This window comes from Mus musculus, chromosome 9, assembly GCF_000001635.26.
Source record: "Mus musculus strain C57BL/6J chromosome 9, GRCm38.p6 C57BL/6J".
In the NCBI taxonomy this organism is placed as follows: Eukaryota; Metazoa; Chordata; class Mammalia; order Rodentia; family Muridae; genus Mus; species Mus musculus.
The window spans coordinates 112,064,814-112,086,937 of NC_000075.6; the positions used below are offsets into that span (position 1 = coordinate 112,064,814).

The 22,124-nt window shown below is 42.3% G+C and overlaps 1 protein-coding gene across 67 annotated transcripts in view; it reads right to left on the reverse strand.

The window, feature by feature from the left end:
* Positions 1–277: 277 nt before the first annotated feature.
* The window catches only part of Arpp21 (cyclic AMP-regulated phosphoprotein, 21), a 171,198-nt gene continuing 149,351 nt past the window's right edge, over positions 278–22,124 (reverse strand). For 34 of the 67 annotated variants that reach the window (NM_001362010.1, NM_001362030.1, NM_001362022.1 and 31 more), the window contains 2 exons: positions 2,348–2,496; positions 278–1,209 (listed from right to left, as the gene is read on the reverse strand). In NM_001362010.1, coding sequence (NP_001348939.1) covers positions 952–1,209; positions 2,348–2,496 — 407 coding nt within the window. In that variant the 3' untranslated portion in view covers positions 278–951. The remainder of the gene's footprint in view (positions 1,210–2,347; positions 2,497–22,124) is intronic. The other 33 variants (XM_030244669.1, XM_006512329.4, XM_030244673.1 and 30 more) reach the window with 1 other exon arrangement.

The window sequence follows — 22,124 nt, forward strand, 5'->3', positions numbered from 1 at the left end:
GAAGCCCTAGTGAAACTCATTGATTCAGAGCAAGTCAGTAAGAAACAGCCCTCCATGGGCTCCTGCCTCCAGGTTCCAGCCTTGTTTGAGTTTCGGTCCTAATCTCCATTGGTGATGAGCAACAATATTGAAGTGAAAGTCAAATAAACCCTCCCCTCCCCCCCCAAAAAAATCCTCATTGGTTCATTAAAGACAGACAGACAGACAGACAGACAGACAGACAGTGCATGGAAGAGTGGAGCTAACTGAGAAGAGGGAGGATATCAAGGAGAGTTTGAGGAGACATTGAGTTTTAATGTGGTCAAAATGTATTCTGTACAAGTATGGAAATGTCATTCTTAAAATTAACATCTATCTGCTAATGAAACCATTAACTAAATAGGTAAACAGCACATGGAAAGAGAGACGGAAACAAACTGGTGGTAAAAACATGACCTTCCTCCGTAAGGTCAAATAAGCTTTTATTTGGATTAAACACTACAATACCATATATATCCATTTAAAAAAGAAAACTCTATAGTGTATATAAATTATTCCTTCCATTCCTTAACTCTTTCCTTTTTCCATTACAGCTTTGGTACCGTGTGATTTAGTTTATATATATATTTTTAAATACTTTTAGCATCACAAACTCAACACGAAGTACAAAACTAATCCGAATCAGGGATATTGTAATCTACACAGTGGTATTCAGTGGTAGGAGAAAATCTTACCTTGATGAATTCATGTCACTAGCTAAGCTAGAAAGGCATACCTAGCAGACATGACGGAATTATGCACCATTAACCAGCTAATGTGTGTATTAGTCTTTGATTAGTTTGTACAGAATACCAGCAGCAATCGTTTGCACGTTGAGTGTATATGGAAGTCCTCAGCCAGTCGTCAGTCTCCTCTTCCTTTGAAGGCCATGAGTTAACATCTGATGAAGTGGACAGCAGGCAGCCTGAGCTCTCAGAACTTGACCTGCCAGCCTGCGTTGCTCACGTTCCCACAGTTTGTTCTGCAACTAGCGGACATGACAGGAACCGTGCTGGAGGGGCAGTGTGGACCCATCAACCTTAGGTTGTTCTGAGGGTTTGGCGGTGTGACGTTACAGTACACAGGCATTCCGGTGGCTGGGAGTGACCCTTGGCCTGCCTGACTGGGCAGCATGATTGGTGGTTGGTATGTCTGCTGGGGCACTGCTTGAGAGCCTTGGGTCATTGGCACCTGTGTGAGACACAAGTGTGAGAATGCTGATTAATGTGTTCAGGGAGGACATGATGTCATAAATATCATTCAAGTGTTTGAGATCCACTGAACAGATCCCTAGTCCTATATCTATCATTTATTAGCTATTTCGCTTGGAGAAAGTCACTTAACCTGTCTGACTGTACAACTCTTGACACCGGTACAGGGTACCATGGCTTATGAATATGTGTGCTACATTCACAGGAATCATGGGCTGCATGTAGCCTGTGAACCACAGGTTGAACATACATGGGGACCATTTGGATAAGTACATCTCTGTCAAAGAGCCTCTGAAAGTACGGCAGGGAGAGATTCTAGGATAAAGCAGATGCTTACAAGTATAAAGTCTCCCTGCCTTCTCTCCTCCCTTCCCTCCTCGGCTCCTTCCTTTGCCCCAACAGAGTATCTGGACACCCCTCTAGCTATCTCTCAGTGTGGAAAAACATGCCCTTTCTGTTTTCATGAGAAGAAGCTTGGTGGCTTCCTTAGTAGGAAGGAAAGTTTTGTCCACATAGAAAGCTTGAGTATAGGTTCTTTAAAGCTAGAAGCATCCAGTACAGCTAAATTGAACGGCCAAACCATTTTCCTCCTTCCTCATTTCTTATTCTTGGAGGCTTCAGGTTCCTAATTACAAAAGCACACACAAGATGTGTTAAAGACTCGATATGTGCTCTGACCTGCAGAATGGAATTGTGCCTGCATCGGTTTGCTTTAAATGCATCTGAGACACCACATAAAAACCTGTGATAATTTGCAACTCCAATAGAAAGAAGTATACTTGAGTAGATAAAATATGGTAGAGAAATCACCACAATGGTTTTCTACCAAGTATCATTTCAACAGAGTTCCCAAAGGTCTTCTGGGATAGAGCATCAAAGAATTTCCTTCTACAAACAGTTTTTATGGAAGCAAATCCAGAAAAGCATTAAAAAGCCCTGACGTTTGAATTCTAAGTCTCAATTCAAAGTGAAGTAATGGGTGCATGGATCAACCATCCATGACCCTACTAACTGCTCCACACCTGCAACTTCCTATAACTTCTGTCTTGACAAGAGTGAGATTGTGGCCAGCCCCCCACCCACAATCACACCCACACTCTGCTGCTGCTGGCACACACCTGATAAGAAGACATGGTTGGGTAGGAGACCATCACACCATGCACCGGGGCTCCTTGCTGACTGCTCATCACACCCTGGCTGTGCGCTGACTGCTGTACTCCCATCATGCCTTGGAAGCCCTGCTGACCAGACAAGACTGGCTGGTAACCTGTAAAGTAAAGAGGAAAAAAAATTCTTCTGAATGGATTGTAAGAAGCTGTCATGGGAAGAAATTGTGATATTGTGTGGGGTGCTAGCAGCCTCGGACATCTCAGGCTCCATGGTGTGGCTAAGCTATCCAGGTATTTGTTTCCTAAGAATGAAAAAAATATTTTTTTAAAGTAACCTTGAAGTGTGGACAGTGTTATGGCTTCAAAAGGTCCACTGACATTTCCATTGCTACATAAGACAGTTAAATAAAAATCTGATACTTCTATTGTTACAAAGAATGGTCCAGTGAACCTCCTCTGACATTTCCATTGCTGCAAAGAGTACTCAAAAAAAAAAAACCCAAAAAACAATAATCTGACATTTCTATTGTTACATAGGATAGGCCAATGAAAACCTGGTATTTCTATTGTTACATAGACTAGTCCAATGAGCACATGTGACTATGATTAATTCATCATTACACAGAGGCCTCTCTTAACATCATAAATTATAGTTTTTGTGGTTGGCTTCCTCAATGGTCTCAATAATTTCAGATTACTAAGGATGTTTTGGTTTAAATGACTGCTTCACTGATTTTTTTCCCACTCTCCTGAACTTGCTTTATGCATACAGAGACCACCAAACAGACTGTTCACACAGTATGGAGTCTATTTGGCCATGTCCTGGTGAACAAACGACTCCTCATGCTGAGGAATTAACCACTGGGGGTGGGGTATCAGCAAGAGAAAAGTGTTCTGTTCAACAATTAGCCCCTAAGAGAACATTCCAGTAAAACACCAAATCAATAGTCATGAGCGTGCATAAGGTATCATAGAATACAATATATTTTTTAAAATCATCTATTTTTATTCATTTGGATGGCTATCTTTTCTTTTTCTCAATTGATAGAGAAAATTTTATTTAGTTAGTTTTGTTCTAGAAACAAGCAGTTTTAAATGCATTGTAAAAGAAGGCTGAGAACTGTTCTTATAAATGTTGAAGAAAGTTACAACTTTGATAGGGTGATAGGATCGCTCACTTCTGCAAAACAGGGTGTTTCCAGAGCTTGCATGAGTATGTTACACTGAGAAATTGAGGACCAGAGAGGAGAATCTTACCACAGACACTGAGATAAATTGTACGGGCGGATTCTAAAAATGAAATAAGAACACAGATTGCATAGACATTGTTAACAGATGCATGTAATGAGTACTTGTGAATGCTGTGACTTTGTAATGAGGGAAGATAAAATCTTAGTCTTCACAGAAGAAAATACTTGGTTCTGTAACTATATATCTTCATTTATAGCAGGCGTATCAGAGAGCCATGTTGCAGGGAGTCGCTGAATTAGAAGACTAATTCTGTTCTCCAAGTTGATTTGAAGCAAGCTATTGGCATGGAAGACAGCAGACAATAATCTAGAGACAGGCCACATTGGGAGGTTAGGAGGTTGAATCAATATGGATTCCTAAAGTCACCCTTCCAATGACCTTGAGGGTCATCTTAATTTTTATTCCCACTGTGCACCCTGTTCATAATTACAGAAGTTTTTAATTTAGTAAATTATTTAAAGTCCTTGTAAGGACACCTTGTATTACCAATTGAATTACGGGTAATGGCTGTAATTTTCTGCTCTGTCTTCACCAGGGTGAATGCTCAAAGCTTTTCTTTCATATGTTCAGAGTCCTATGTAACCCCCAGACTCCCATCTCCAAGGGCTCACAACTACAGTATGCGTAGCTCAACCACAAGCCCACCTGACACCACGAAGGCCATGACATGTCAACTCTGCTTCTTCAGAAGAGAAGGTCAAACTTCACTTGTGTTATTTACGCCACGCTGGATTCCCTCCTGATGCCCTCCCAGGCTTTGCTGGAGGACAGGCCCAGGCTGCCATTTCACATACATTGCTAGATATCAGAGCCTTCTAGACACACGTTCACCTCTTCTGTCACCCCACATAGACCACTAGGCAGGTCTTGAATGTGGAGCTGCTTGAATACATTTCCTTTTTAAAAGGTTTCTGTTGGTCTTGAATGTGGAGCTGCTTAAATACATTTCCTTTTTAAAAGGTTTCTGTTGGTCTTTAGTTTCCACACCCTCCATTCTAATTTATATATCCAGCTGCTGTGGAATTTCCATCATGAAGTCTGGCAGAGGAGGTAGATAACCTAGTCAAGTGCTTGCCTTGCAACCATGAAGATCTGAGTTAAATCCACAAAACTCTTATTTAAAAAACAAACAAAACAAACAAACAAACAAACAAAACAAAACAAAACAAAACAAAACAAAAAAAACTTTGGATATGGTGACACATGCTTGTAATCTCAGAGCCAGGGAGGCAGAGAAAGGTTGATCCTGGTCCTATTGCCTATTCAGTCTAGTATTGTAGGAGATTCCTGGGCCCATGAGAGACCCTAAATTAAAAAGAAAAGTGGCAACCCCTGAAAAATGACATGCAAGTGTGTTGTCTGCTCTACATACACAGACACACACACAGAGACACACCCACTCACACACACGCATGCATGTACATAGAGACAGAGACAGAGTCAGATAGAGTCAGAGACACACAGACACACACACACAGACAGACGACACACACATACATAGACATATATACACACCCATTCACACACAAAGACAGAAACACACATACTCAGATACAAACAGATACAGACATACACAGACATAGATAGAGATGCATACACTCAGACACAGACAGATAGACACAAATACTCAGATACATACAGACATAGACTGACTGACAGACAGACACACACACAGAACCCACATACACAAAATAAAGTTATGCCCTGACAAGACAATCTGAGAATATTTTACTATTTCCTTATCAAGCTATTTTGAACCACACTGAGTCTTTTGTAGCTTGCTCTGTAATATACATAAAACGTAACTTGATATGGTTGTAAGAGGGTTACAATCAATTATGAGCTATAGTCTCTTACCATTTGCTTTTGTAACAGAGATCAGGCAATTTGAACTCACTGTCAAGGTCATGCCATTGGGAGTACTAAAACAGACATATTTCTGGCTGAAAACTGAGGACAAACAGTATTTGGCATCTGAATAGACCTTTTACTGACTATGTGAAACCACTTGATCAGTTCGTTTCAATGTATCACAACCCCTTTTGGAGGGATAAAAGAACCTTTCAGAAGGGCTTGTTTCAGAACATTGGAAAACACAGATATTTATATTAGGATTTATAACAGTAGCAAAATTACCATTATGAAGTAGCAACGAAAGTAACTTGATTGTTGTTGCTGTCACCACAACATGAGGAACTGTAGTATTAAAAAGGTGCAGCAGCATTAGGAAGGTTGAGAACCACTGCACTAGATAATAAACAAACAAACAGAAAAGTAAAAGAGAGAGGTGACAAAAAACGAGGGAAGAGGAACAAGGGAGAAAGCAGCCGAATGTCCAAAGCTCATTTGCATGTTTGCTGGTCAGACATGTCCTTCCTTCCACAGAATCATTGTGCTGAAAAAAAAAAAATCTCCTGTGGCTGACAAGAGAGTTGTGTATCAGGGCTCAAAACTAAGGTGAAGAGAAACTATGAGGGGTGCAAAGATATTCAGAGAGAGAGAGAGAGAAAGAGAGACAGAGACAGAGAGAGAAAGAGAAAGAGACAGAGAGAGAGAGAGAGAGAGAGAGACTGAGAGAGACTGAGACAGAGAGACAGAGAGAGAGAGAGAATAAAAAAATCCCCTTGCAGATAAATGAAGGAAATACTCAAGGACAGGCGGAGCATGTGGAGGCTGAGTTGCCCTATCACCGCACAGGGCACTGCCTGCTGCAGAGCTATCTACTTTCTTTCTGGGAACACAGATGCAGCTACATGCGGCCTCTGCCTCCCCAGGCCTCATCCCAGAATGACTTGTGAGAGTTACCTTTGGCTATGCATAGCAATATGCTACCAGCCCTGCACTGGGGTCCCACAGTAAACACACTTAAGGCAAATAAGGATTTATGTGTGGGAGGCGAATAGTCTTCAATTTCAAGATGAAAACGGAAGCTAAGGGAGGCTCAATTTATATTCATGAATCCCATTCGCTTCTCAATTCGCTCTCCAGGCAAGAAATTTACATCTGGAAGGTTTAATTGGAGGTACCCATTTCTTTAAATTATGCTAGGGAAGGTGGGCTGTAGAGTAGTCCCAGAGATGAAATGTGATCTGAACTCCTGTGAAGATTCAGAGAACTAAAAATAACATAGTGGTGACCCAAGAATGAACCAAGCAGCTCCTGCCTGGGACAGGCTTTGTCTGAGGCAGAGGTGGCAGAGCCCCTGGCAGCCTGCTTATCTTGCATGCTCAAATGAAAAATGTGTTCCAGTTTGTCAATTGGTAGCTGTGAAACGATCATTCTTTCATATTTATGGAGGATTAGTCAGCTATAATACATCTTACAAAATAGGAAGAAAAAAAAAAGCAACACCCTTCTGCCTGACAGGCTTGCTCAGGAAATGATGAAGACATTAGCTGTTTTTTTTATTATTATTATTTCATACCTAGTCAAGATTGATTCAATTTTCAAGTCCTGTGTGGCGTTTAGTTTTCTGAAAGTGAAAGGGTTAAGGGTGACTGGATGCCTCATGGCCTTTAAATAGCCGACTCTGCTAAAGGGAGACTCTGTAGTGTGCAATGTATGTGTGTGTGTGTGTGTGTGTGTGTGTGTATACACATATGTGTGTGTGTGTGTGTGTGTGTGTGTGTGTGTGTGTGTATAGTTTGTCCTGTTTCAATACAGTGAAAACTCAAGTGATCTGACACAACCCATTGTTGCAAATGATTTTTTAACTCTCCCTTAGAAGCTTTACCACAGATAACACTTTGGAAATGAATGAAATGAGCCAAACCGTATCCAGCATTTGTGGTTTCAGGTTATCTCCGCGACTGATGGTGTCAAAACCGAAATCCAGGAGGGTGGCAAGAGAATGCATTTCTCAGAAAGGTCGTGGGCTATCTTTATGTATCCAAGCAGTGGGATTCGCGTGTGGTCAGATTGAGTGAGATGTTCCTAATGGGGTGGATGACTTTTTCTGCTATTAGTTAACAGTCCACTTAATACATAGATTTCCCCTCCCTTCTGAGTGATGGTTCAGTGGGTAGAGTGCTTGCCATGCAGATGTGAGGGTGAGAGTTCTGGTCCCCAGAACCTACATAAATGTTGGGTGGGCAATAGTCTGCCTGCATTTCCAGCACTTGGAAGGTAGATACAATAGATACCTACAGGAAGCTGGCTAGCAAGGCTAGCCATATCATTGAGTTCTGGGCTCAACTTAGAGACCCTTCCTCAAAGAAGGGTAATTGAAGATCAACTGAAGAAGACTCCAATTGTCAACTTCAGGCTTCTACATGCACGTTTCAAACATATACCTATGCACACATAAATACACAGGCATGCACATATGCCACACAGGTATCCCAGCTGAGCCAAGTTACACATATCCCTGCATTCCGCAGGAATTGTCTTTGGACTTGCTTCTGAGTTCTAACTCTGCTCTTTTGTCTGAGGTGAGCTGTGGGATCATGGAGGTTCCTGATTATGGTGAAGCTGGTCATGAACATGAAGCCAAATTGCTTGTCTGGGGCTGGCCACTCTTATTGCAAGTTTCCATTATCTGCTGGTTCTTGGCTCCTATGGACTCTTCTAAATCTTCTTTTGCTTTGGAATCATTCATGGTACTCCAGCCTTACACTTAGGGGTTTAGCACATGATCTCTGACCAAGATAGAATAAAGTGCTTTTTCATGGCGCTACAGAATCCTAAGAAGCAGTTGCTCTCATGAAACACCATTCAAGAAGAGGGAAGACTTTAAAAAAATATAGGAAATCATCAAAGTCTCAAAGCTACTAGGAGAGACAAATAGAATTTTTGCTGTGGCTTCTGACCCTGTAGCTCTCATTCTCTCTCTCTCTCTCTCTCTCTCTCTCTCTCTCTCTCTCTCTCTCTCTCTCTCTCTCTCTCTCTCTCCCAAGTGCCATTTATTATGCAGGCTTCCTCATCTCTTGCAGGTAATATAATCTCTCTCATGTGGCAGGTGTTCAATAGCCATTTGGTACATTAATTGTTTTTTCAATAGTTAACACAATTAGGTGAAGAGGCAAAGAATTATGGCTCACAGTTTTCTGAGCAAAATCTTCTTCATCATATGAAAGGAAGAAAGTCAAGGCTGAAACATGACTGCTTCGTGAAAACCAACTCTCATCACTCAGGAACTGTCCTGCAGGCTGCTTTTTGTAGACAGTAGGACAGTGGGTGGAGCCTCTGGGAGTGGAATGAAATCGGTGGCTGTTCAAGTGGATTACACTCTAAAATTCTTGGTAGATCAGACAGGGTGACTTTCAGTTTTATTCTGTTACACCCTTACCCCGATGAATAGAAACTTAAGGAGAGTGGTTTGGTTTTGTTGTTGTTGTTGTTATTGTTGGTTATTTTTGTTTTGTTGTGTTGGTTATTCACTCAAATGAAGTCTACCACTAAGGGGAAACTGAGGCAGAAACTCAGTAACTAGTGTTTTAATAGCCACAGTCCAAGCAGAGAGAAATGGATAAGCCCATGCTGTCTACTTAGTTACTTGCTTAGCTAGCTTTTGAATTTCTAGCAGCCCCTGAAAGGTTATTGCCCATATTTAGGAGGGGTATTCCTACTTCAATTAACAATCAAGGCGATCTCTCGCAGACTCCCCGAAGGCTGAACTGTTCACTGCAAATCCTTCAAGGAGGCCCTCTTCTCAAGCAACTCTAGGTTGTCTTGAGCTGAGAGAATTACCACAGGTAGCTTAATTCTATGTCATTTCCACTCAGACCAAACCCTCCTGGACAACTGGTTTAACTCTAGGAAGAGCACTGGGCTGGAGATGGAGGCAGTGCTCATAGTATTTTGAGGGTAAATATGGGTGTGAGAAACCCACTACCAAGCAATCTAGAATATCAGATCAGGGGCTGGAGACAAAGCAAAAGCCTCCATGCCCGAGGCCATTTCAAGATACTATGTTTGGAGCTTATGCTACTGCTATGTGTTCTCACTGTGTGGATGCTGTGAACGTGTTCCTTAGGTTTATTTCACTACAAAGGCTACATCTCTAGGACACACTGCCCTTCCCAGAATCAGCAACCAGCCTTTGTGGTCGGTCCCAGGAGGCTATGAATAAGGAAAGTAAGTATGTAGCTTTATACTGCAGAATCTCTGTGGGTTCCTGAAGTAGACCACCACCTTATGCTCAGAGAGCAGCTTTTGGGCACTTCATTGGAAGACATATCCACCTACATTCTGCACAAGCATCCTTGCAGATCCCCAGGCACATCTGATTTTTCTGTTTTTAATAACAGTGCCCAAGTCGAACACAAGCTGCCAGCCTGCTGGTATATGCGATTCAGGAGCTATGCCTGGCCTTTAAGACAAGGACACAGAGTATAAGGACTGTCTTTTTCTCTCTTGCCGTAGAAGCCCATTAGGAGCTGTATCTTCTTTGATATAAATGCCCTCTCTCACCTTACTGGATCTGTTCCTTTCCTTTCCCTTGATATTTATTATTTAGTGGCTTTAATTCCTCAGGAAGGAGGTGCCTTGACCTGGGAGGAGCCTGCATGAGAATGCACGATGCTCAGAGTGCTCCTTTGGAGACCCACTCGTCCTAATGACTTTGAAGGGAGCCATGACAGGCCTAAGTGAAGCCAGACTTCCCGAAGAGTCTCTCTGCTCTTCACTTGCTCCTTTCCTCATTAGCTTTCATCCTTCACAGTGAGTAATTCTTAAAAGCCTCTTTACTGTCCCCCGAGAACAACCATGCACAGGTCATCGTCTGATGGTAACACACATCAGAGGAGCCATCCTATTACTGTCAGCCTGGGGGCCTCCTCCCTGCAATTACACCACCCTGATCCAGTTATCACAAACAGAAAGCTGGGTTGCTTGCTCTCTGTTCTTTCTTTCTTTTACTTTCTCTTTCTCCTTCCTTTTCTCTTTCTTTCTTAAATCAGGGCAAACATGAGAGGCATTGTTAAATGACTAGAGGGCTGGATCATGTGCAGAATTTCAATGAAGGCTCCGAGGGAAGCCGAGCTGAATTCCATTTTAAATGGAAGAGGCTGTCATATTATTGAAGTAATTCTCTGAACTTTCCTGGCCCAGAGTGCTATGCTGACAGCCAGAGATCTCCCACAATCCAGAGGGAGGAAGGCTGCCCGCAAGACTCACCAACATTTTACTTTCTTAATGAGGGTAGGGCCTCAGAGGGAAAGAGAGCTTTCGTGTGCCTCAGCTGGCCTGTTAATGGTGATGCTGTGCATTCACCTGGCTGGTGGCAGAACACTGAGCCAGACAGAAGGCTTTCCCCAAAACACGCTGGGGGGCAGGGGCCAGAGTCAAGAGAAAGATGGAGAAGGCTATGATAACTGGCCCCTTGGTACCTATTTCTACCGACTTAATTCTTTTCACCTGGAGGCCACAGGCCAGGAGATCAGCACCACTGACCTGCATGTCTACAGGGTATTAGGGTGTAACCAGCCCTGGCCAACCACCTCAAGATAACTACCACAGCCTCAGATCCAATCTGTAGGTAGCTATCTATGACTACAACTGGGAAAGCTTTTACTTAAGGGACAGATATTGTCTCAGAAAAATCTTGGATTCATTCCGAATTTGATGCCGAGTTTACTTTGGTCCTCACATATTCAGAATTTTATTACCAACCCTCCTTTTTTTTTTTTTTTTTTTTTTTTTACAACTTATCCCCACAGTCAGTTCTGTGATGTCATTTGGGGTCATGACCCACAACTTCAGAAGCTTCCAATAGGAAGATGAGTGGTTAATATTAGTGAGGTTGTATGAGGTAAGAAGAGTCAGGGTTCATACATGCAAAGCCCAGAGATGTGAGAAATAAGTTCAAAGGTGGTTAGATTCCATTAGGGATTGTAGAAGGGGTCAGAAGTGCAAATCAGGCTCAAATTGTAGGGCTTTAAACACTGTCTTATAAAGTGAAAATTTAATGCTTTAAGATCAGACTGGAATGGAGAGTGATAGCGTAGATCTAAGTGGAGCGGTGAAATGGTGGACACTTTCACAAAGACATCCCTGGATTCATGGGAGATGCAGAGTTGGAGGTTGAGAGTCCATGGGGACAACAACAGTAATCCGAGAAAGAAGATGAAGACACAGCTGAGCCAATGTAGTAGTGGTAGAGATAAGAAACCCATCCAAAAATACTGTTGGCAGATGTTGTAGCCTGTCATTCAGGTACAGAGAGGAATGGCAGAGAATGAAGATCTAGTAATCCTCTTAGTTACATTTGTATGTAACTAAGGACAGCAACTGAGTTGGAGACACTAGAGGGACAAATGCATATTAGCTATTAGTAAACAAATGAGTGAAAGGCTCTGAAGCTTAGGCAAGCCATTTTTGTCTTTGGGCACAGGTTTGGAAGTCACAAGAACATGGCTGGTCTTGAGGATGCTACATTTATGAGTTATTATCACCTGAAATGGCTATGGAAATGGACCTATAAGTAACAGTAACACTCAGGCATTAACTTGCAGAAATGAAAAATCAATAGAAGTCTAAGGAGTGGTAGAAAGGCTAGGATCAGAAGAGCCTGGAATCCAGAGTAGAGAAGGGTGTGTGTGTGTGTGTGTGTGTGAGAGAACAGAGGACTCAGAAAATTAAGAGAGCTGCAGAGCTATTGTGGAAGAGAGGTGTTGAGCCTATGTTCAGCAAATGATAGTGACCTGGATGGAAACAGGGGCAACAGAAGACAATGGTTCCCAGGAGGATCATGGCAGAGAGGCCAAGTGCTGGACAGAGAACCAGGCAAAGAGCCAGGCACATAGGCTTGTTAGGATTTTGATGGTATATTTTTACTGCTTTTGAAACAGGGATAAAGTTAAGGGTCTTTGCATTTTGAAAGAGGATACACGATAAATGATTTTAAAATGAGGAGAGAGTAGAATAAGACTACACATTGCTATAGGCCCTCTGTCATTACACACATTTACACCAAGAGGGTTTTGGGGGCTGGGGATAAAGAACCTTCATTCTTCTTTCTGGATGATCTGAACTTTCAATCTCAGCCTGCTGATTACTATCATGGGTCTCATTCAATCATGCAGTGACACGTCTTGGGTCTTTCCTCCCTGCCAACTTGGCTGAAGACACTAGACAACTCAGAAAATGGATGTGAAGCACAAGACAGTGCTGTATGCTAATTCTGGTTGATAATTCTGTATGATAATGAAAAGCCAGCCAATCACCCCCACAACAAGCCCCTGCAAGAATATGATGGAAAAGATGATTTTATTTTCATTTTGTGGACATGATTAGTGTTCTTTAACACACAGGAAAGAGAGATAACTCTCCAGCTATTCAGTAGAGATCAATGAGAAATTCTGTTTTCAGATGAACCTTCCACTCAAACTTAATTGATGGGCCTTTTTGACTTGATGAAACATTCCATAGCACTTATTAAGTTGGACAATTAAGCTAAATTCTTTTACGGAAACTGGAGAAAGAATTACAAGGGGTTTTTGGGTTTTTTTGTTGTTGTTTTGGATTTTTTTTGTTGTTTTTTTTTTGTTGTTGTTGTTTTGGTTGTGGTTATGCCACAGATACTCCTTGTGTGTGTGTGTGTGTGTGTGTGTGTGTGTGTATTTCATTTACACACACATATATTTCCTATCCATATCCATATACAAATGCTACATGCTAACCATGATCTGGTTCCTCATTTTTTTCTCAAGGTTTAGAGAGATTTTGTTTTGAACATGGAAGTTTGAACTCAAATACTTATTCTTGCATGGCAAGCACTCTGCTGACTGACCTCTCTCCCAAGGCTAAACATTTTTTAAAGTTGTCATTACAGTTAGAGCTGGGAACATGACTTCTGATTCCTTGTGATTTTGTAATTACATCAATATCCCAATAGGTAAGAACCCAATACAAAAGCTCCTGGATGCCAGACAATGTCATACACTCAAACAATGGTCAAGAGACAATTTCCTGTGCATGTGTAAAACCATCTAAGTCCTAACCATCATTGACAGAATAGCACTAAGGGAGATCTTTTATTCTATGTATGAGGAATTGTCATTTACAAGTGCTTTTTAAAAATCTGGGCCAAGGCAATTATCAGAAATCCACAGGCCTGCCCACACAGATTCAAATTAGTTTGTCTTGGGCTGATGGGGTGGCTCAGCAGGTAAATGCACTTGTCATGCAAACCTGATGATCCGAGTTTGGTCCCTGGAGCCCACGGTGGAAGAAGAGAACCATCTGATGACAGTTGTCCTCTGACCTCCACACATGCATCAGAGCATGCAAGCCCCGGCACATGCACACCCCTGCAGGCTGTCTCTGCTGCATACTGAGCAGCCTCACTCTTTAATGGCCTGCTCCAGGGTAGGGAGAGAAATGGTTCTGATCAGTCACTTGTTAACTCTTGTTGTCACCTCAAGGCATCGAAGGGTAACACCAGCCTTCCATCATGGTTAAAAGTGATTTATAAGCTCCCAGCTGGAGCTTATAAAGATGGCTACAAGACCATTGCCAGAAATTTTCTGTCAGTTGGTAGACTATTTTGCCCACAAAACACAGCTAGATCTACCCATTCTAAGGAGAATAGAGGAAACTTCTGCATCTCAGCCTGATACAGCAATGCAAACATTGGGGACTGCAAAAACTAGCCCTTCCTTGATTAGCCATGAGACCACACCAAAGGTATCCATGTGTGGCCCTGTGCTGGCCCCAGCCACCCAAAGGCTTGAGACTGGCTTCTCAAAGCAGTTCCTTATTTACTGCGCAATCTGGGTTCCCCATTTTGCTTCTGGCTAGAGCATTGTTTCCCCTAGGTCAATGACTTGTCTCTACAAAACCTTAATGCCTACTGAAGGTTACGCTGCAAAGCACTAGACCCCAGGGATCCTCCTACAATCAGGTTATGTCACATCCTGAAATGTTGTTATTCACAAGTTGATGCTGAGCTTGAGGTCTCCCTTTGAGGGCTGGAAAAGATAATTCAGTTGGTGAAGTGTTTGACCCATAAACACTAGAACCTGAGTTCAATGTCTCAAACTATACTAAAGCATTCTAGGCATGGTGGCTTGAGTTTTTAATGTTTGTTCTAGGGAGGTGTATATAGGAGGATGCCCAGCGCTCACTGGCCAGACAGTCTAGGTAACTGGTGGAGCTGCATACCAATGAGAGGCCCTGCCTCAAAGGAGCATGATGGTGTTCATGACACCAAGGTTGTTTTCAGGCCTCTACATGCATCTGCACACATGAAGACATGTCTTAAAGAGAGAGAGAAAGAGAAGAAAAGAGATATGATTTTGATATTTACTGAACTTTCACGAAGTAGATAGTTATCTGGATTAGGAAAAGATGTTAAGCTCCATCCATCTGCCTTTGAATTCCTACTGATGACCATTTCATACTTTTCTGGGGAAAAAAATCAGCTTAATAATGAATGTATTCCTTCTCTGTAATTTCACTTTATTTGTAAAATAGTCTCAGTCTTTGTGTTGAGGAGGTCAGGATAGTCTGCCCTTTGGTGAGAGACATGGACTAATTGCGAATGGCAGGCAGTAGCCAAGATATGTCATCGTCATTGCTTTCCCCTCTGTATTCCCACTTTGAGTGGCCTTAAACCACTTTTCACTTACTTGGAACCTTTTTCTCAAGCATGTGTTGGTCTTCTTAACAAAGAGCTATATTCTTCACTCCCTAACTGGCTTTGGCTCTTCTTTTAATGGCATGGTTTATTGTTCATTGTCAACTTGACCAACTCTAGAAGTGCTTGGGAGATGGCTCTCTGGGCATATCTGTTGGGGATTGTTTAAACTTCATTAACTGGGATGCAGAAATGGCCTACTGTGGGAAGCATCATTCCTTGGCTGGGAACCTGGACCATTAAGTTATTTAACCATCAGACACTCTGAGGTGACCATGTGGTGAGGGAGCAGAGACCACGCTGGATATATTGATATGGGCAAATCAAGCGTTCTTTCTGTATCCAGGTTGATATGTACTCTCGTGTCTCCCCGCCCTCACTGGCTTAAACAGTTTATAAAGTAGGGCACAGTCACTGCTCTCATTGTACAGGAAGTAAAAATGAGGTAGGAAAAAAAAACTGAGTAGAATGTTAAGGTCATGAAGAGTTAGCCAGAAGAGCTGAGGTGATGTCCCTGGTACTGGTGACTTGGGGTATGGCCTCAGGGCCCCGCCAGGACACTGAAGAAAGCAAGAGCTGAAGGAAGGGGCTGGCTGTCAGAATGAGCATCACAGCAATGCAGGCAGCTCTGCTCCTTTCAATGTTCTTCTGCCCTTGGATCTCTGTCAGGACACGCCTTACATTGGCGTGTTTTACCTAGAAGCCATAGGGCAAAGTAAGCTGAGAGAGGCAGTCTAGAGAGTTAGGAAAGGATGAGGTGCTGGCTAGCTTTGTTATCACCACAGTCCTTCCCTTTAGAGGACAGAAATGTCACATCAAGAAGCACTGCCCAAGTGACTGGGCCAATTTGCACAAATGAAGATCTTAAAAGGGAGCACGAGTTGGCTCGTGCGTCAAATAGTATATTGTCTTTGTTTCCTTTTAACAATGTTGAACATTGATTTATGGTATGAGTAGCTTTCTTGCATGTCTATCTGTGTATCACATGCATGCCTGGTGCCCACAGAGGCTAAAAGTTGGATCCTCTGGGAGTGGAGGTAGGGACAGTTTTGAGCCACCATTGTGGGTGCTGGGAATTGAACCTGAGTTCTCTGCCATAATAAGTGCTTTTAATATCCAAGCTATCTCTCCAGCCCTGTTTCTTGATTTTATAGACCTTTTCCTGTCTCAAAAATGATCATTTTTAACATCCAACAGTATGTCAGACTATGCACTTAGCATGACCGCTTTGGCAATTAAATAAATGTTAACTTTCAAATTTATGTGTCACTAGACATTAGGGTAGAATATTTGACTCCCTGCCTGAGTGCTTGGCCCTCCCTTTGGAAACGGTGAAATTGGTGGGCAATTGATTATAACATAGGGGGGTGCTATTAAGTAATGTCACTGTCTAAATATCCTAGGGGAAAGAGAAAAAATATATTATGACTCAACTCAAGTTGCGCTGCTTACTGTGTTAAATTTGACATTTTCTTTGATTTGATGCAGAATGTTAACCACGGGGGAAGTGAAGAAAGGGTGAGTGAAGGTCTCTGTCTCTGCTAGCTCCCGCCCAGTCTTGTGTTGCAGTAAGTATATCAGGCGAAGGAGATGTTCTGTAAATTAGTCTCAAGCTTATAGTACACCTAACCAACGTTTCTTCCTTCCGTACTTATTTATTGATGCTGTGGCTAGAACAGAGTCCTGTGCTAAACACTTATTCTACCACCAAATCACACCTCTAGCCCTGATCAAAGATTTAATGCAACCATCAGCTCAGCAAGGGGAGACTGTATGAAGGAACCCTCGCAGGAAGCTTTGTTGACTTTGTAGTCCAAGTTTCAGTGTGTTTCTTATTGGAAAAGGTCACGGAGTCCATAATTAGAAACTGCATGCCAATACCTAGGCCCACGGCTTCTAGTTCCCAGACTCTTTTCCCCCTATAAACCAGAAGCAAATGATTCCCTACCTCCTGGGGCTTTGGGGAAGCTCAGGCAAGGTGCAGGCTAAGGTGATTTCCTCAACACACATTTACCCCGTGGTGATTGGCCTTGTCAACTCAGTTGGTGGGGAAGCTTTTGCTCCATCCATAATTACACTTTTAGCGGAAAGCAAACTGGATATTGAGAATATCCTGTGGGGGACCTTCCCCTGCCCCCTCCTTTTCCCCATCCCAACAAACAAACCAACCAACGAACAAAAGTCTTGGAAATGTTCCTTCTAGCTACCAGCACCCAGGTTTTAGCTCACAAACTCTGCATGGACCACCGAGGAAGAACAGTTCCAAGGCAAGGGGCCTGATGAATTCAATGAATATGCTGTTTTGCCTATACATTATAAAGGAATTGTTCATCTCTATTGGCTGAAGCAGCTTGGGATGCAAATGGTGGCTAAGCACCTAGGTCAGTGGAGAACAGAAGGGGTAAGCTGCTTCTAGCAAGGCGCCACCAACCAGCACATATTATTTGGATGGGCTTGTGCAGCCCAGGCTCCAAGTCCTGGTATGTCCCTGAGTTCTGGGCTGCAGTGTAAGAACAACCAGGCATCTGGGTTCCAAACAGAGTCTAGCCATCAGCATCAGCATCAGCATCAGCAGAGACTTGGAGAAACTGGAAACTTCTTGCCAGCATGGAGGAGAGCAATCCAGTTCTCTGTCTTTTGTTTCCAAACCAAAGCTTGCCCACCCTGTAGCTTAGCTTTTTGCTATCAAAGTCTTCAGGAGAAGGTGAACTTTACCCTCACGTAAAGTCTTTTTAGAGAGGCTAGAGGGATGACTCGGTGGGTAAAACTCTTGCTGTGGAGACTTCCCAGAAGTTCATGGATAGCTAGTCTGGCATAGTCAGCAGAAAACAAACAAAGCGAACCCCCAAGTGGAACCTTACTTATCTCAAATCAGACAGAAGGCATAGACTGATACTTGAGGTCATCCTCTGACCTACACACATGCACCATGGTATGACCACACTATATATTGATTCACACGGACTAACATACATTAATTCATATATTGGCATGTGCACATACACATACTCTCACACACAGAAACATACTCGGATACACACACATGTACACAACACACACGGCCTTCTCATCTACCAAAGATGATGAGCAGACATCAGATGTAAACAGACTAGCATCTTAAATATTTTCCTGGTGGCTAATTAAATGAAACCTCTCTCTTCACTTCAGACACCCTCTCCTAGGGATCCCCTGGCAGCTGTGCTAGCTCAAGGAATCATAAATGCTTCTTGCCAGCCAGCATGCCAGAGAACTGGGTCAAGGTCAGACTTCTACTTCCCAAGTCATTTCTAATCTAGTCCCCTTATAATGTTTGTGTTAGGTAAACGATTACTCTTTTAAGAAAACATAATACTTTCAATGAATATGCTATACGTTCTCTCTACTCATCTTTCAAATGCAGAGTTAAATAACTCTCATTACATATACGACACAGATTGACTTTTCCTACCTCTACTAGTTGATCTATGAAGTTTTAATTGACTTCATATACTTTTAAAATTATCATGAAGCCTGAGCGAATATATATTGAGACGTTGGGCTAAGGAACAAATGAATGATAAATGAACACAAACACCTTTGAAGAACAAAAATATAAGAATCTTAAATCAGCTGTCTTGAGACATGATTTCACTGTTTTTCTGGCTACTCTTGAAACTCACTATGTAGCCCAGGCTAGCCTTGAATTCCCCCATCCTTGTGCTTGAGTCTCCTGACTGGTTGATTTTGATGGATTTTTGCATTTTGTTCCTGATTTCTGGCTAAGAGAAAAGGATTCACGCTGCTCACTGCAACCATGTATCCTCCAAACCCCATGTGGATTAGAGGCAGCCTTTATGCCTTCTCAACAGAAGCCGGGCTAGGGAGTCACTGGTTTCTTCTCTTCAACTTTGACAAGATTTATTTAATTTTAGTCATTATTCCCCAATTTAATACACATTAGAAGATACATTGAATACAATGGAGATTAGAATCTACACATCTTGGTTCTGATGCTTTATTTTAAAAAGAGGAAAATTTTATATAGGAGGCCATATGTCCCTGTAAGTGAGATGCTGTAAAGTAATTATCCATAACCCCCTTGAGGCTGGAAAGATAGCTCAACAGCTCGAGCTGCTCTTATGGAGGACCCAGACTCAGTTCCTAGCAACCACCTGATAGCTCACAACCACTTATAACACCAGTTCCAAGAATCCAGTCCTCTCTTCTGGTCTCAGGCACACATGCGGTACACAGACATCCATGCAGGCAAACACTCGTACATATGAAATAAAAATAAAGACGTCTTTAAAAAATCCCTTTCAACTGTGTATAGTTTAAATAATAAATTACATAATGACTATATTGCATGTAGACATATCACACACATACATGTGCACATATGCACATTCAAATGTATTTATATGTATGCATATGTATGCTTTAATGACTACAATAAAAAGTTGCCTTGAAATGAGTTTGTAAAATGTTACTCATTTTGTGATTTTTTTTTCAGAAATTACATTACAGTGTTTGCTTTTCTTTATCCTTTTATTTATCTGAGCTTCTGAGATAAGATCTCATTACACAACTTAGACCAGTAGTTTTGCGGGTCAGATATTCTGTATACAAGAAATTTACATTAGGATTCATAACAATAGCAACATTAATGTTATGAAGTAACAATGGAATAATTTTATGGTGGGGGCGGGGTCACCACAGCATGAAAAACTATATTAAAGGGTTGCAGCATTAGGAAGTTCGAGAACTATTGGCTTAGACTGATCTGAAACTCGTAGTTCTCCTGCCTCAGCTTCACTAGTGCCAAGATTGACATGATGTATCTTTAGCCTTGCTTTCTTTCTGTCTTTACTCCCTATTTGTTGTGTCAAAAAATTTGTGGCTCCAAAATGGTTCGATAGGGTTGGGGGAGGTGGCTCAGTGACTAACATGTGTGCTGTGCAAACATGAGGGCCCGTGTTTGAATTTCTAAAACCTACATAAAAGCCAGGCACAATGGGTGGCGCACGTAGGTGACCAATCAGAGGATGGAGACAGGAGAAGAGCCAACCACTTAGCAGCCTGTGCACTCAGCAGTGAACAACCTGTTTCAAACCAGGTAAAAGATGAGGACCAGTACCAGAAAATGTCCTCTCACTGCCAAGTGTGTGACCTGGGAAGTGTGCATCTGTGCTCACACTCAAGAACATGTATGAGCACACAGCATATGCACACACACACTCATGCACATATACACTCATACACATACACACTCACATGCACATACTCTCATACACATATATACTCACTTGCATATACACGCATACACACATACACACTCATACACATATACACACATACATACACTCACATATACACATACACACATTCACATACATACACATGTACACACACATACACACACTCACATGCATACACACACACATGGATACATTCTCAATACATGTACCCACACATACCCATTTACACACATATACACGCTCACACACACATACTTATGCTTGGTGGTTGATTAAGTGGCAAACAGAGCCAACCAGGTAACATGGCTGAGTCACAGAGTGTTGACTGATTTCCGTTTCTGGGCTACTCACTAAGAGCACATCATCTTCAAAAGCACTGTTCTCGGCTGTATAAAGTGGTTATACTGATTTATTGCATTAATCTCCTTTAAATTGAGCAGAAATCCCGGCCACCTCAAGCACAGTTTCGGTGATCACTGCTTGCTTTTCTCACTAATCCTCAAAAGAGGAGAGCAGTGTAACTAAACAATAGGTCCTAGTGAGAAAGGGCAGAGCCTGGACCCTGGATGCTTAGGGCATAGACTGAGTGGTGCTGAGCTTGGGAAGTCCTGCCCTTCTGATCAGTTACACTCAGGCTCCTGCCAAAGCATCTTATGTGACATTTCCCTGCCTTTAAGAATGACACAAATTTTGGGTGTCAAATTTGGAAATCAGAACACCCAATCTAGAAGGAAACATGAGCAGTCCACATTTTGCATCTTTGAGATGTAGCATAGTTTTTTTAAATGTTATTTTTAAAAGATTTTAAATTATCTATCTCTATATAAAGAGAGGGAGAGAGAGGGGAGAGGGAGAGGGGATGGGAAGGTGAGGGAGGGAGGGGAGAGAGAGAGAGAGAGAGCACTATAAGGCCACCTGAGAATAAAACTTGGGCCCTCTGCAAGAGCAGTACATGTTCTTTATCACCGGACCATCTCCCCGACCCCTCGTTTATTCTTCCACTGTTTCATACATATGTATGTATACAATACTTTTTAATCAAAGCCTTTACCTGTCTCACCACCATCCCTCTCCCACCGAATCCCTCCGCCCAAGTCCTTCTCCTGCTCTCCTGTCTATTTTTGTTGTGCTCTTTGCAGACAAGGCTGCCTGCGTTAGCAAGAGGGGCACTTATTTATTTAAGGTTATAATTTATAATCTTAAATACATTTATAATAAAATGAGTTACTTATAACTCTTTATTTATAACTTTAACTGCTCCTGAGGGAGGGTGGGGACTTAAGAACAATTTGCTCATGATGGATTATTGACTTGATGGGCTCTGCCTTGGGCAGGTTTTACACTGATAACCACTGATGCTGTGAGTTCCAAATGCAACAGTTGTGCAGGTTAGTGGAACAATTCAAACGGAGACTCCCACATCTAAGTCAAGCCCCCTGCAAGAGTCTTAGTTTTAAAATGGGGAGAGAGAAAGAGGGAGGGAGGGAGGAAGGGAGGGAGAGAGAGAGAGAGAGAGAGAGAGAGAGAGAGAGAGAGAAGAAGAAGAAGAAGAAGAAGAAGAAGAAGAAGAAGAAGAGGAGGAGGAGGAGGAGGAGGAGGAGGAGGAGGAGGAGGAGAAGGAGAAAGAGAAGGAGAAGGAGAAGGAGAAGGAGAAGGAGAAGGAGAAGGAGAAAAGAAGAAGAAGAAGAAGAAGAAGAAGAAGAAGAAGAAGAAGAAGAAG